Source organism: Phasianus colchicus, chromosome 14, assembly GCF_987193195.1.
Source record: "Phasianus colchicus chromosome 14, bPhaCol1.hap1.1, whole genome shotgun sequence".
NCBI lineage: Eukaryota > Metazoa > Chordata > Aves > Galliformes > Phasianidae > Phasianus > Phasianus colchicus.
The window spans coordinates 4,468,220-4,481,870 of record NC_143449.1 but is presented as its reverse complement, the minus strand read 5'-3'; the positions used below and the strand labels follow the sequence as shown (position 1 = coordinate 4,481,870).

Sequence of the window (13,651 nt, the reverse complement as noted above, 5' to 3'; positions counted from 1 at the left end):
TAAACTGACAGTCAAAATAACCTTTAAATTGTGGCACTACCCATGCTTATTGCTAGGTCATGATGTGAAGGACAATTAGCACATCCTGCTGGTATGTCTGTAGCTTAATCGTCAACAGCAAAGGCCTGAATGGCATCAACTTCTTCTGAAATTGAACATGCCTTTCTGAGTTGACAAATGGGAAACCCCCAGCCCAGCTGGTGGCTCTGTGGAACGAGCCCAGCTGCACCATGGAAGCTGCAAACAGAAAGTCAATGCATGTTAACATGAAAGCCATGGTATTTCTGAAGCAGAATTGCACAGAGGACATTTGTAGAGAAGAGCCAGCTTCTAAAGATGAATGTATCAAGCTGCAGATCTTTATTGCTTTGATCATCAATATTTTAAAGTCATTATTTTTTTTCTCTATATTGGCAATAGCTCTTTACACCTGCATGGTAATTATGCACAACACTGTACACTTCCCTGCAGCACTCAGAGTCACAAAGCCAAAAGAAACCTTGGTGGGTAGGAAGATGATGAAACTGGTAAAACAAAGTCTCTCACTGTCAGGTTAAGTGATCAGATAGCAGTGCACCACAGTGTTAGCCTGCAACGAGAGCTTAAAGGAAGAGCTCCAAGAGGATGCAGGCCTGCAGAGCTGCAGCTGGCATCACTGAGCTCTGCCTGCAGGCTCGGGGGAGAAGCAGCCCTCAGTTAGCTGCCCTGCAGAACAAAGTCATGGGGCCCTGCTCATCCACTGGGTTTCATCTCAGTACTTCTATAGGATCCTTCATCCAGGAGTACAACAGGCAGGGCAGCAGGTGAGAATCTTAAAGTGCTATTGCCCATCCTACACCCATTTTGCACATTTCCTGTCTTTGGAGGTTTCTGATACTATTTGCAAGTATGCAGCACATACACTGAATTACACAGCTGAATTTCCAGGAAACTGAAATGACAGATTCATATTTTACATGCAGTGTTGCCCAACCTTCTTGAAAACACAATTAACAATCAATATTAATTATGTTATTGCCTAGAAGATTTTAATTCCCTTCAAGAGAACCCTGCAATAGATGGAATTCAATCCGACATGCACAAGAAATACTCAGGGCTGATACAAGCATTTTGAGAGACCGCATAGTAGAAAGAAGAATCATATAAATCCTGCTTGCAATTTTGTCCAGGAAGATGCCACTTTAAAATTCATGTGAAGATCCTGATGAAGGCAGAGTGTTCCAAAGCAGCAGACTCTGGAATCAATTAACAAAACAATTCTTATTAACACAGGGAATCTCCAGACATTATCAAGGAAGCATAAAATCTTTTCAGCCTGCAGGGAAAAACATACTTTAATATCAAATTGCATCCTCCAGTGTATGCAGAGATTGAGGGGCTCACACTGCAGAACAACACAGGGAGAATTTAAGGCAGGAAGTGCAGATAATTTATCTGAATAAAGCTTCCAGGACAATAACTGATTTATGTTGATAGCAATCCAGGCTAGAGCCTAACCAGGCTGCAGGGGTGAGCAGCATCACTCCTCATGGAAAATAACAGGGTGTTTTTACAGATGAAAATAGCTTAAAACATTAGCTTTACGCTTCCTCCAAAAGACCATGTTTTGTCAAAGATCTGTTCTTAACTCTACAGTGCCTCAGAAAAAGGTGCCATGTTTTTCAAACAGTGAAAAACTATTGATGCAAGGTGAGACACAATGACTTAAATTTCAGAAGGAAATCTATGGTCTTTAATGTCACCCAGCCTTTATTCATACAAGAATTGCAAAATCCATAAACTGGTACAGAGAGAGAGAGAAAAGTACTGAAAGGTTCACAGCTGCAAAAATACACGTATGTGGAAAAAGGGAAAAAAGAAAAATGAAACCCTGGAAGTGGAGATGGCATCACTCCTGCTAAAAGCAAGGTCAGCACTTTGCACTGGAGACTATTTGATTTACTCTATTTTGTTTCAATTGAAAAACAAAATCTTTCCTTGGCAGATTCTACTCTACACAGTCTATTACAGATACTTCTGAGACACCCAGCATCATTTATAAAGGGACACTTATTACTGCTGAACGTGAATGTTTTGTTAAATTTCCCAAAGTTGCCAGAGGAAATATGTGCGACGCGGCACAAGGGGGCATTCAGCTGGCTGCTGGAGAGCCCAGGCAACATGGGCAGTCCTGCTGAGCAGTGTGCAGTCTGCCAACAGGCTCACAGTCTCCCGTGAAGGATACATAGGCTTCTCATGACCTGCACCCCTGCTTCACCCAGAGGATTCAAGTCAGGAACACCCTGTGACGGACCACTCTGGTTTTACCCTTTCCCAGCTATTGCAAATTAATCAGATCAGAATAAGGACCCACTATGCATCTTGACTGCCTATATTTATTTAATGGAATACAAAGAGGGGGTTTTTAATCCTGCTACGGTTGAACTACGAGGCACAAAACCATCTCATTCTCAGCAGTCCCTGCAGCCATGCACAGCTATGTGTCACCGCGTGCGATTTCTTCTTGTGTCACACAGCACAAAACACAACTAATGCATTGGAATGCACGGTTTTTAAACAGGACACTGTGGCTGTAGGAAGCACTGCTACGTTTACCAGTGTGTATGCAGTAAAGCTCTACCAACTCATGCTTTAAACAAGGTAACTTCTGCTCCTGGAGAGCCAAAGTAGAATAGTGGAAAGCTTCAGGAGAGTTCCCTAGTCTCATTTTGATCAATTTGGGGCTTATCTCACTGCCTCTCCAGGCAATAAAGTCAGTTGCCTGTAGATGGTGTGGAAAGACATGCTATACATACTTGAACTGACAAAAATTGTCTATCCATAAAATCCATCACAAACAGCTTGAACAATATGCACTGGAAAATATAGACAGTTTCTTCCAAAACACACACACACACAATTTTCTCATCCATCACCTATATGTCATCAGAAAAATTGGACAGAACAGGTGCTCTAACATTGAAAAAGACAGATTCATGTCTGCAGAAACATTATACTAACTGATACAGGCTTCACCAAATTGTTTCAGTCAGGAAAAAAAAAATACAGAACCCAGAAAACACCATTTTCAAAACAAAACATTTGGATTTATCTGAAACTGAATCAATTCTTGAAGCCTGAAACTATTAAGGAAGCTTTTATTCTTAATTCTCCAATTTTCTGGTTGATCCCAAGCTAATCTCCAAAATCTTTTTGCAAGTATATTTGAAATGAAAGACCAGCGAGTTACACAGCTGCTATCTTTTCCCATCGTGTCCCAGTGTTTCATGTTTCAGTGATTTTGAAATCAGGCAGCATGATATTCTGGGGTATCCGATCCGTTTATAGGATGCTCAGAACTGCAGTGAGATCATGGTGTTACGGAGGAACACAGCCTGAGCTGTTCAAGGAGTTTAATGTAAACATGTTAAGACTACCACTGATTAAACTAAGAGTAGCATAGGTGTTACGCTGACATAACATCCTCAGGTCCAACTTCTGCAGTACCCCCCCAGTGATAGAGAAGTCACTCTGATGGTGTCACCAGATCACTGAACACTTTGAGTACATTAAACTTGCAAGACAGTTTTGAGTCCCCCAACCAATTCAGATTCAGTGCAAGGTTAGACCCTGGGTCAGTCCTTTGTAGATCAATGAACACTAATTAGCTCTTATCTAACCACTAGGAAAAAGGAATGCACATGAACTGGAGGTTTCTGACCACCAGACTTCATTAGAATCCAAACGTGGTGACGTAGGTGATAAGGCCTGAGTGATAAGGCCTAAGAAGACAAAACTCCTACAGCTGACAAAGATCAATGCTTCACATGTTCCCTTCCCAAGCCACCTCTCACTCTGCACCTCCATCCTCTCCCAAAACAATGAGAACAACAAAACTGTTGGAGAGTCTTGAGGAACTTAAACAAAGGCCAATCAGGATTTGTCCCACAGTGCGACATGACTGTTTCCCAAGGTATGCTCACTAAGGGGCTGCAGTGTCCATCTCAGAGAGACCTCTGAATCAGAAATCAGATAAAGAAATCATGGAATCCTGTGGCAATCCCCAAAAAGCACTGCGCCACAACTCTTGGCAAAGCTGGCAGCCCTGAGGTTTCAATATGGCACATTCTACAAACTTCAGTGGGAGAAAGCAACAGGCAGTGCTGCTTGCAGTAAAGACGGTTCTTTCTCCTACCACTGAAATAAAAAGCCTGAGAGTGGGTCAGGCAGGCAAGAACTGGGCACGTGCTGTGCTGCAGAACTGTGGACCATGCTTATAACAGTTATCCAGGCTGTGTGGGAGGCAAAGAACTTTCCAGTATTAAACTCACTTTCTTTCCAACAGCTTTGCTTATTTCAGGTGAAGAGCTGAAGTTTTCTCCTTTGTCAAGTGGCAGATCAGCTTGTTGCACAGCAGTGACACATGCTGTCCTAGGTCCATCAGTGGGAACACGTCTTTTTCTGGCAAGGGCAGCAAATTAGTAGGAGCTCATTTCCATTTATTTTTTCAGGAGAACGAAGAGTACAGATTTGTTTGCTGTTTTGTTTTTAAGAAGGGCTAGCAGTGAAAGAAGTGATCAATAAAGTGTCATTTTTAGCCACAGCTCTCCAAGCTTCTCACTGCAAACTGTCCTGCCTGACACAGGCAAAATGTAATACTGCTGTATAAGAAATGGCAAAAGTAGCAAACTGACGTGCTCCAAATCATGCTCAGCTCCATCAGACACCCTGCAATTTCTGAAGTTCAGCCCCCTGACCACATGGGCTGGGCCCAAATGCTTGATGTTTGCATGTAAGAAAACTACTGCAGGTGCAATCAGCACGCACCTTGCATGCATCAGTGCAGGAGAACGAAGTGTGAAAATAATGAATAAAGATAAATGAATACTTTACTGAATAAAGTAAGCAGGCACGGGATGCATACTATCAGGAAGCAGATATACATTTCCCAAACAACTGCATATGATTTTAATGACTGCTCTTGCATTAGGATTCAAAGCAGCAGAGTTATCATGCAGTTCTTATATTAAAATGGACTCAAGAAAGTGGAGTCATCGTGCAGCCTTGCATTATTTTTAACAACTCCTGATCAGAATTGCAAACATTGAACTTGACTGAATGCCAACAAATGCAAGCCCAGTATATGCACTGCATCAAGCATTCAGATGCAATCACAAAAGTTATGCGATCATGTTGTAAACTGCATTTAAAAACAACTTTCAGCACATCTAAAACATCCATGTAGTCTAGCAAAACAATTACATGTAGGAGATGAGCTGTGTCACTCCATCCAGCAGAACAGCATTCAGCAGGGCTACTATCCAATTCCAGGAGGGCAATGCACCTTTTTTAGAAGTGCCTGGGCAAGTTATCCCCGGTGCAGTGCCACTGCAGGTTGATCCTCGTGCATAAGGGCTTCTGTGCCTCCTGTGCTGTGTGTGTGTGAGGGCTACACGCTGCCACTCACTAATTTAGAAGCACTTAAGATGATAAAGCAGATTCACTGCCTCAGACTCCTCAATGGGGACACGCATGAATGGCTGCTAGGTGGATTCATTGATATTACTGCTTCCTGCATTTACTCTTCCTCTTTATGCAGAAGCCTTACTGCCCGTTTCTCTCTTGCTCTGTGCAAATATGATAGTTTAACCTCTAACAATTACATCATGGTGGCATCAGCTATGAAGGCACACGGTGCCTTTGAATGCTTCATATATAGATATGTGTGATAAATGAACTCCACGTGTTTGGTGCTACAGAAGTACCTCCTGGCTCCCTGACAGAGTAAGGCCAGAGTACACAGCGTGAAGCCGTGTGATAGCTACAGATCTCCATGCTGCAATGCCTACAAACAATTGAACAGTGAGTCTGCTTTGCAGTCCTCCCTCTACGACTGCACGTCAAAGACTCCAGGATTTTTGCAGCACTGAAGCTTTTGAGGTATCTGATATTCTGAAGACCAACAGTAACGCAGAGCAGGTAACATAACTAAGGGAAGCACGCCTCAGCCTCTGATGGGCAGCGTAACACAAACGTGTTGGCTTAGGAGAAACAGAATCCCCGTGGATGAAAGCTGGAAATTGCTTCATTGCAGTGACCACCACACAGTTTCCAGAGAAACTGGTTTGACCTTTTATACTCTTATTTTTAGATCATTACATTGTTCTGGTGGACGTACAGGGTAGCAAATGTAGCTTTATGACAATAGGCAAGGAGCTTTTAGGCCGCCTACAATCTCCTTTAGAATAGAGGCCCTGGCCTTCCAATGATTATCCTTTACAGCAGCACGGAAACTACTGACTCTAGGCTGCATCTTAAATGCCAAATACAAAACCAACACAAACATTTTCTTCACAAGAAATGAACATGAGTGTTATTTGGCTTTGATTTGAGACATTAAACACGAAACCAAAGTGTCGCTGCTTTAAAAAGAACATATTCTAATAACATTGTAAGGATGCCTAACTAAATCAAAATTAGCATTCCAGAATGGGTAATGACAAAATATGTACTCTAAATGGAGAAACATTGAACTGCTGGACTGTGACAACAAAGAATCACTAAAGATACATCAGCTCCCTCATTTCACACCTTCCTGCATAACAAACCTACCCTTGCAGCAGGATGGCCTCCCACCTCCCTGACACCCAGCACTGTGAACCCAGAGGAAAGAAACCCACTATTTTCTGTGACTTTTTGGCAAGCTCTGAAGTTAAAACTGTTCATAAGTTGTTGGCATATGCTGTTTCCCATCATGGCATCTCTATTTCCTTCCAGAGATAAACTATAGCTGTTTACACCCTTCATTGGGACTTGCAGTTAATCAGCAGCTCTCCAAACCATGCCAACTGTCTCACAGGTCCTCCAGACCCTATGCTGTATAGGAAAAGTGGACAAATGGATCTCTGCACCTTTCTGAAACCGAGCAAGTAAATGGATCTCCTCGTGATGTACTCTTCATTCGTTCAGTGAAATCACAGAACTTCTCAAAAAAGGGCCCATTTGTATCAGTGTTTTCTTCCTTCTCTACTACGTGAGTAAAATTTAATCCTAAAATCTAACATGCAAATGCATAAGTACGTAGTGGAGGAGGAGAGAAAGGAGAACCAGCTCATTTTAGAATTACAAAATAATAAAAACCAATTTAAAACAATATTGTTTCTTCTGCTAATGCTGAGTCAACACTCACATTAACGACAAATCTCCTGCTCTGCCATGAACCAGAAACAAACCTCAGTTGGAATACACCCTTTGTCACCCTTTCATCTACCCCAGTATTGCAAAAGCTTTGGCTCATAAGCTAAAAATAGCTGATCTCTTTGCCACACAGCAGTAATATACAATGCCTGAGCAAGTTCTGAAGCATAAAAAGCATTTTTGGGGATCTGTAATCAATGGAACAACACGGAAAGCAAAGTCCTTTTGGTCTTTTACTACAGTGGGAGAAACCACAGCACAATCTGTATGGGGAGAGTTAGGCATCTACTCTGTGGTCCCTACTGAGCAAAGCCACCAGTACATGGCCCAAACTTGGCAAGGCTGTTAGAGACATCCTTATGCTTTTGGCAGAAGGGAGCTGACCACTTTCAGCATCAGTGTCCTCTGCCAGCTGGCCAAAGAGCACACAGATGCAAGGGAAGCAAATTATCTGCCCGCTGGCAAAAAGAAATGCTGAGCATCACGTAAGGAAAAACCCTGTGTATACAAGGAGTTCACATGTGTGACTGAATATGCATGTGAGCATATATATATATATGTTTACATATATGTACATCTCCATCTGGGCTTTGGGAAAAAGAAAAAATGCAGTTCAACTGGCAAAATTGTCTGCTGCTAGCCCTGTGCTATCATTTTCTGTAACATTCTCACAGAAACAAACTGGCACTTTGACTGAAATCTGAGCTGAATCTTCAACATTAAACAAAGGACTGCAGGATGCTACAGAATGATTTTCAAAGAAAGTCAGAAATCTGACCCCATTAAGAAAGTGCCCATACAATCAGTCAAGTGATTTTAGCAACTTAAAGTAAGCATGTAATTACATTTACCCTCTTGTCTTTCCCCTTTCTTTTTGGTTTCTTAAAGAAGGAATGCCTGCAGAAAAAAAAAAAAAAGAAAAAAGAAAGAAAAAAAAACCAAAAAACACTACACCAAAATTTAGTAAAACAGCCTTCTGGGCTCAAAAGATGCACAAGAAATGACAGAAAAAATAATGGGACAGAAACATGCAGCCAGTAGGCTAGGTGCAGCTGAGAGAGGGAATCTGCCTGTAGATTAATGAGATTCTGCAATCAAACTCCCTTTCTCCCGTGCACATCCCATCACCATCATTACGCGATCAACAGATTTTTATGAAAGCTAATGCTTTCTTCAGAGAAATTCCGTGGGAACTATGTATATCATTGACTACATTTCTAAATATTTCTTGAAAACTATACGTAATGCACGAGCACATTTGTTGGCTGTAAAGGTGTACAACAGCAATTTTTTGCAATGACAGTGCAGAGAGGGAATATGAGATCTGTGTGCTAATGAGCTGACACTGCAGAGGCTAGAGCAGTGTTAGTATAGTGCACTACAAGTGCAGAGCAGAAAGACATCCATGGGCTATTTCTAGAGAATACAATCCACAGAACTACGCATAATTCAACATTAATACTAACATCCTTCATCACAGATTGCAGTGAAAACGTGAAAGGTGCTTCCAGTGATGAATTTATACCTTTCAGTTGTTGTAGCGATGTTATTTTGAAAGAAAAGAGCTCACTCACAGAGCCTTTTTGAAGACAACACCCATGTTTTAGTTCATTTTAGACATTCAGGTAACTTTCTTCCTTTCTGTTTTTCTCTGATTGCAAAAAGCTTTCTATTCTAAAAGGTACAATAAATCCTGCCAAGGCTAAATGATAAACTTTAATTCACCTTTAATACGCTGGAATTTTCCTCTGTGTTTGCATATCTTCTCTGGGAAGATATCACACAGCTAAATAAATAGATGAGTAGATAAACACAGAGTGAATGAATACCTTATGCACGCGTGTAAATTAAATATACAGAGAGAGGCTCGGTGCTAGCAGTGAAGCAGAGAACGCATGTACATGAATCAGATTATGCATCATTTAACTGAAAAAAGAATGAGAAGGAGGGGCTTAGGGCAGGAATTTTCTTTTGCTTCTAAACAACTTTGTTCTCATGTTGGGTTACTGCCAAATCAAGCCTACTGGAGGTGGGCCTTTTATCTCTGGCTCATGAGGACACTTTAGAAGAGATTTTTTTTTTTTTTCCTGCCTCGGGAATGCACCAGATTGCAGCAAGTGGGATGTGCAGTTGTACAGTAAAAACCTAAGTCTCTTCTGAGCAGAGCCCAATTCCTACACACATGAACGCTTACTACAGCTAGTACTGTACAACACAGAGCAAACAACAACTTATTAGTTGATGGATACGGACTCGCAGAGGCACTAAGCTCAACCCACATAGGCTACTTTGCCTGATTTCCCTTCAGCTCCATTATATATCCCATCGCAAAGTCAGTCACAGCCTTTGTCTCTGGTGCAGACAGTCAGAGTCACTGCAGCTTTCTCTCATATGGATTCCTGCCAATTGCAAATATTGATCAAAAGGTTGTGTGACAGCACCGGAGACAATTTATGCTTATCTTCAAGAGAAGCAAAAATGTTTTGGGAAGAATTCCTTCGTGGCAGCACCCTGAAATTATCTGCCACTCCAGGAGGAAGCAAGGATAGGATTAGGGGCTTGGGAGCCAGCATCTTTTACATGTTGGCCCTGTAGCATGAGGGGCTTCATTCATTCATCCCAACGCACTGATATGTATGAGCATTCTGATCTTCAAAGATAATTGCTTGCAGATCTAGAAAAAGCTATTCTTCTTCTATTTCTTTCTTTCTTTCCTTCTTCCTTCCTTCCTTTCTTTCTTTTAATTTGAGCTCCTGAGACCTATCAGCCTAGTGACTTCCACTCGCGGTATTGTTTTCTTACCAGCACTGTTACCAGATGGTTAACATAGCAATAGCCAAGGTCACCTTTTCATTTTCTTTCTTCTGCTTCTTTTTTCACATCTTCTATTTTTAAATAGGTTACTGTAGGTTGGTATTCTCCGGTCTCCAGTTCCTCCAGAGGTTTGAGTTTCCCAAATTTTACTACACTGGCAATATGCGTGTTGGAATCTGCAGCCCTGTTCTACAGAAAACCAGCTCACCCTGCTACAATCACCCCAGCTTTCACTAAGCAATGACAAAAATCATTAGATGTCACAGGATGAGAAGCACGCTGACTAAATAATACATGGGCTGCCTCTGAAGGCGCGTGTGGTTCACTGGGCTTGGTGAGATCTGTGAAGAAGTGCTGGGAGAACTTTTAAAAAACAATTAATCACTAATCACTCGAGCAGTTTAATGTATTTAGTTCAAATCCTTATAATTGATATTTAGGAAACTATGTGTGAGATATAGCCCTCTTGAAGGGATTACACTGATTAAGGATTAATAGTCAGATGTTTGTTGTAAGAGCTGTTGAGGCAGGATAGGATTAGTAAAATAAGATGCAAAGTACAGACACAATTTTATTTACCCTATTTTTTTCTACTTTACAAATATATTAATTGCATATAATTACCCCCCCAAACTTTTAAAGGTCCTACTTCAAAGCCCTTTAAAAAGTGTAGTGCTGCATTAACATGAAGCAGTCACATGGGGGATACATTAGAGTGTCAACCCAAAAGTTATCCAAGAATTTCCTTGTGGTATACTTTACAGCCACCACATTTCTTGGAAGATACAAATACTGAGGAAGAATGCTCAGGAAATGATAAGAACAATCCTAACCCCAACAAACAAAACTGAAAGAGACCGTTCAAACATGACATTGTTTTAAAATAGGAGATTTTCAGTACGCTGACACTTCAGTGCAGTATTTCACTGCAATGCCTCCTCTTTGAAAATGTAATACTGCCAGTGTACAAACAGGGATCTCATTTGTAACACAAAGTTAGTACACTGCACTCAGAGGTCCTTTAGATCATGTACAGATGTATTTCTGGGTGCTGCGAGGTGCACGCAACTACCTTGCAAGAGGACTCCATTCATTTCCAAAAGCCTGTGATAAAAACTGCATAAAACTGAATGGAGACACATAGTAAAACACGTATTCAGGAACCACTTCTGATAAAGGAATGCTTATTTAAATGCAGAACACGCACTGGTCTTTCAGAATGGGATTTGGCATTTTAACACATTACCACCACTCAAAGTTCTATTTTGTTTCCTTTGTTAATAAAGGCTCAAATTATATAGATGCATTTCTCATGCAGAGCTGTTTCTCATGATGCTAAGCATTCTGATTCCATCTTTCTCCCCTCAGCTCTACAGACATTCATCACTTGACAGACTTCTCAGCTTTTAGCAGGACTTCACTGTAAGGAAATAAGCTAGTATTTCAGGTCAGAGTAGGTATGTAAGCCCCTCTGGTTCTGTTCCTGAAGGTCATTTTTGATCAGCTGCTCCTGTTTTATTCCTACATAGTATTATTTGCAAACAGGCAGGCTGGAGCCTCAGCAGAGAAGAGATGCTACCTCAGTGGCAATTCACTGATCACAGTTGCACAGTGATGCTATATGCAGAGCCTGGTTGTTTTTCTGGAAAATACAACTAAAAACGAGGAAAGAAGTGGTGAGGGAACTTTCCCTAAGGTATTATTCAACCACATAATGCTGCAAATCCACTGAGCCTGACGGCAGCACTCACATTTGTTGCACTGTATCACACGAAGGAGTACTCCAGGCTGCCAGGGGCAAAGGGAATGTAATAACAGATAACAAAGAAACATATTTCTTAAAAGCATGTGTTTACTTACAAGCATTTGTCACTGAAAAACTGTTGGAAGAGTCCAAGTGATCTACGTGGTAGTTCAGATGGAAGGGCTTTTCGGTGGTGTTTTGGTTTGTGTTGTATAACTGCACAGCAAAACGAAACGCGCTGTGCTCCTGAACAGTGTTTCTCATGAAAAGTCCACCTAGGAGAGGAGAAAGCAGAAAAAAGAGAAGGAAGAAGGCATTTCAGAGCGGGTTGTTAGCGCAGGCAGCGGCACTAAGTTACATTTGCATACCGCGCATCACGGCAGGGAACGGACAGCACCAAGCTACGAGCGTGCAGCTGTGGCAGGGCGCGCACGGAACGCTGCTCCGAGCCCGAAGTTGGGCTGCGAGGCACACGCACATCGCAGCCCGGTGCCCCGGAGCCACCCGGAGCCGCAGCACCGCGACGCGGCCACCTCCGATGCCCGCGGGGGACGGGGCGGCGCAGCACGGGAGCGGCGGTGCGGACCTCCGGAGCTCCGCCGGGTTGCGTGGCACGGGCAGGCGGGATGCGGGGTGGGCAAGGCGCGGTGCGGACTGCCAGCCGTGCGGAAGCGGGGCTCGATGAGCGCGCACGGCTGAGCGCTCCCGTCAGGGAGGAAGGCAAAAAAAAAAAAAAAAGGCAAAAAAAAAAAAAAAAAAAAAAAAAAGGCAAGTTTCCTCGCACGCACGGCCCCGAGGCTCATTCGGCCGCAGGTTCGGAGCACGTCGCTGCGGATTCACGCCATTCAGAGCTCCGCGGCACGGGATGCGCTGCCTCAGGGCGCGATTCCGCAGGAGCACGGAGCAAACCCCGCGTCGCTGAGAGGCGGACGGAGCGCATCGCGGGGGGAACGCCGTGCACCGCTCCCGGCGGCTGGCGCGGACCTTTCCCCGGCTCCCCACGCTGCCCGGCGCTGCTCGGGGCGGCGGAGCGCTTACCGATGCTGATGGTGTTGGGGAATCCTGCCCGCGCCTCGCCCAGCAGCCCCGCCAGCAGCAGCAGCACGGCCCGGCCCGAGCGCTGCCCCATTTTCTTCAGCCGCTGCGGTTCAGCCCTAACACCGAACCGGCGGCACGGGCATGGATGGGCGCGAGCGGAGGCGCGGAGCGGTGTCAATGGTGGAGGCGATGCTGGTGGAGGTAGTGAAAGGATGCTCCGCTCCTTGCTTCCCTTCTTCTTCTTCTTCTTCTTTTTTTTTTTTTTCTTCTTTTTTTTTCCCTTCCCCAGCTCCCTCTCCTCCTGCCTTCACCCCAGCCGGGCAGGGCTCATTGGCTGTCAGGTTGCCTTTCTCCCCCCGTCTCCAGCAGCCCCCCCCACCCCCCCCTCCCAGCGCAGGGACTTCCCCCAAAGATGGTGGGAGCGGAGCCGGCCCGGGAGGGGGTGATCGATCAAACTTGGCGGGAGGCGGGCGCGCAGCCCTCGGTCCGCCCGGCCCCGCCGTCTCCCGGCCGCTCGGGGCGGCACCGCTCGGGGCTGCGCTCGGCGGGAGCTGCGCGGCCTCGCGAGGGCCGGTCCGCGGGCTGCGGCTGTCCCTTTAAAGCTGCATCGCCGCTGCGTGTGTGTGTGTGTGTGTGTGTGAGCGTGTGTGTGAGAGTGTGAGTGCGGTGCGTGCGCTGCCTGAGGGGAGGGGAGGAGGCGGAGAGCCGGGGCCGCGTAGAGGAGAGTGGGGCGAAGGTGCGGGGAGGGGAGGCGGCCGGGGTCCCGCCCGGGCACGGCTGGGGCGCCGTGGGGCGGCAGGGATGGGGCGGTCGGGCGGACGGAGCTCTCCCGAGGCTGCCCGACCCGAGCCGGAGTTGCCCTCATCCCCCTCCGGTGCT

General features: G+C 44.7%; 1 protein-coding gene across 5 annotated transcripts in view; it reads right to left on the bottom strand.

Annotated features, from left to right (window-relative positions):
* Positions 1–13,161, bottom strand: part of GRIA3 (glutamate ionotropic receptor AMPA type subunit 3) — a 142,179-nt gene extending 129,018 nt beyond the window's left edge. For 2 of the 5 annotated variants that reach the window (XM_090149994.1, XM_090149995.1), the window contains exons 1-2: positions 12,773–13,156; positions 11,851–12,009 (exon numbers count right to left, since the gene is read on the bottom strand). In XM_090149994.1, the coding sequence (XP_090006120.1) occupies positions 11,851–12,009; positions 12,773–12,863 (250 nt within the window). In that variant the 5' untranslated portion in view covers positions 12,864–13,156. Of the gene's footprint in view, positions 1–11,850; positions 12,010–12,772 lie in introns of all 5 variants that reach the window. The other 3 variants (XR_016470933.1, XM_090149996.1, XM_031602747.2) reach the window with 3 other exon arrangements.
* Between the last annotated feature and the right edge of the window lie 490 nt (positions 13,162–13,651).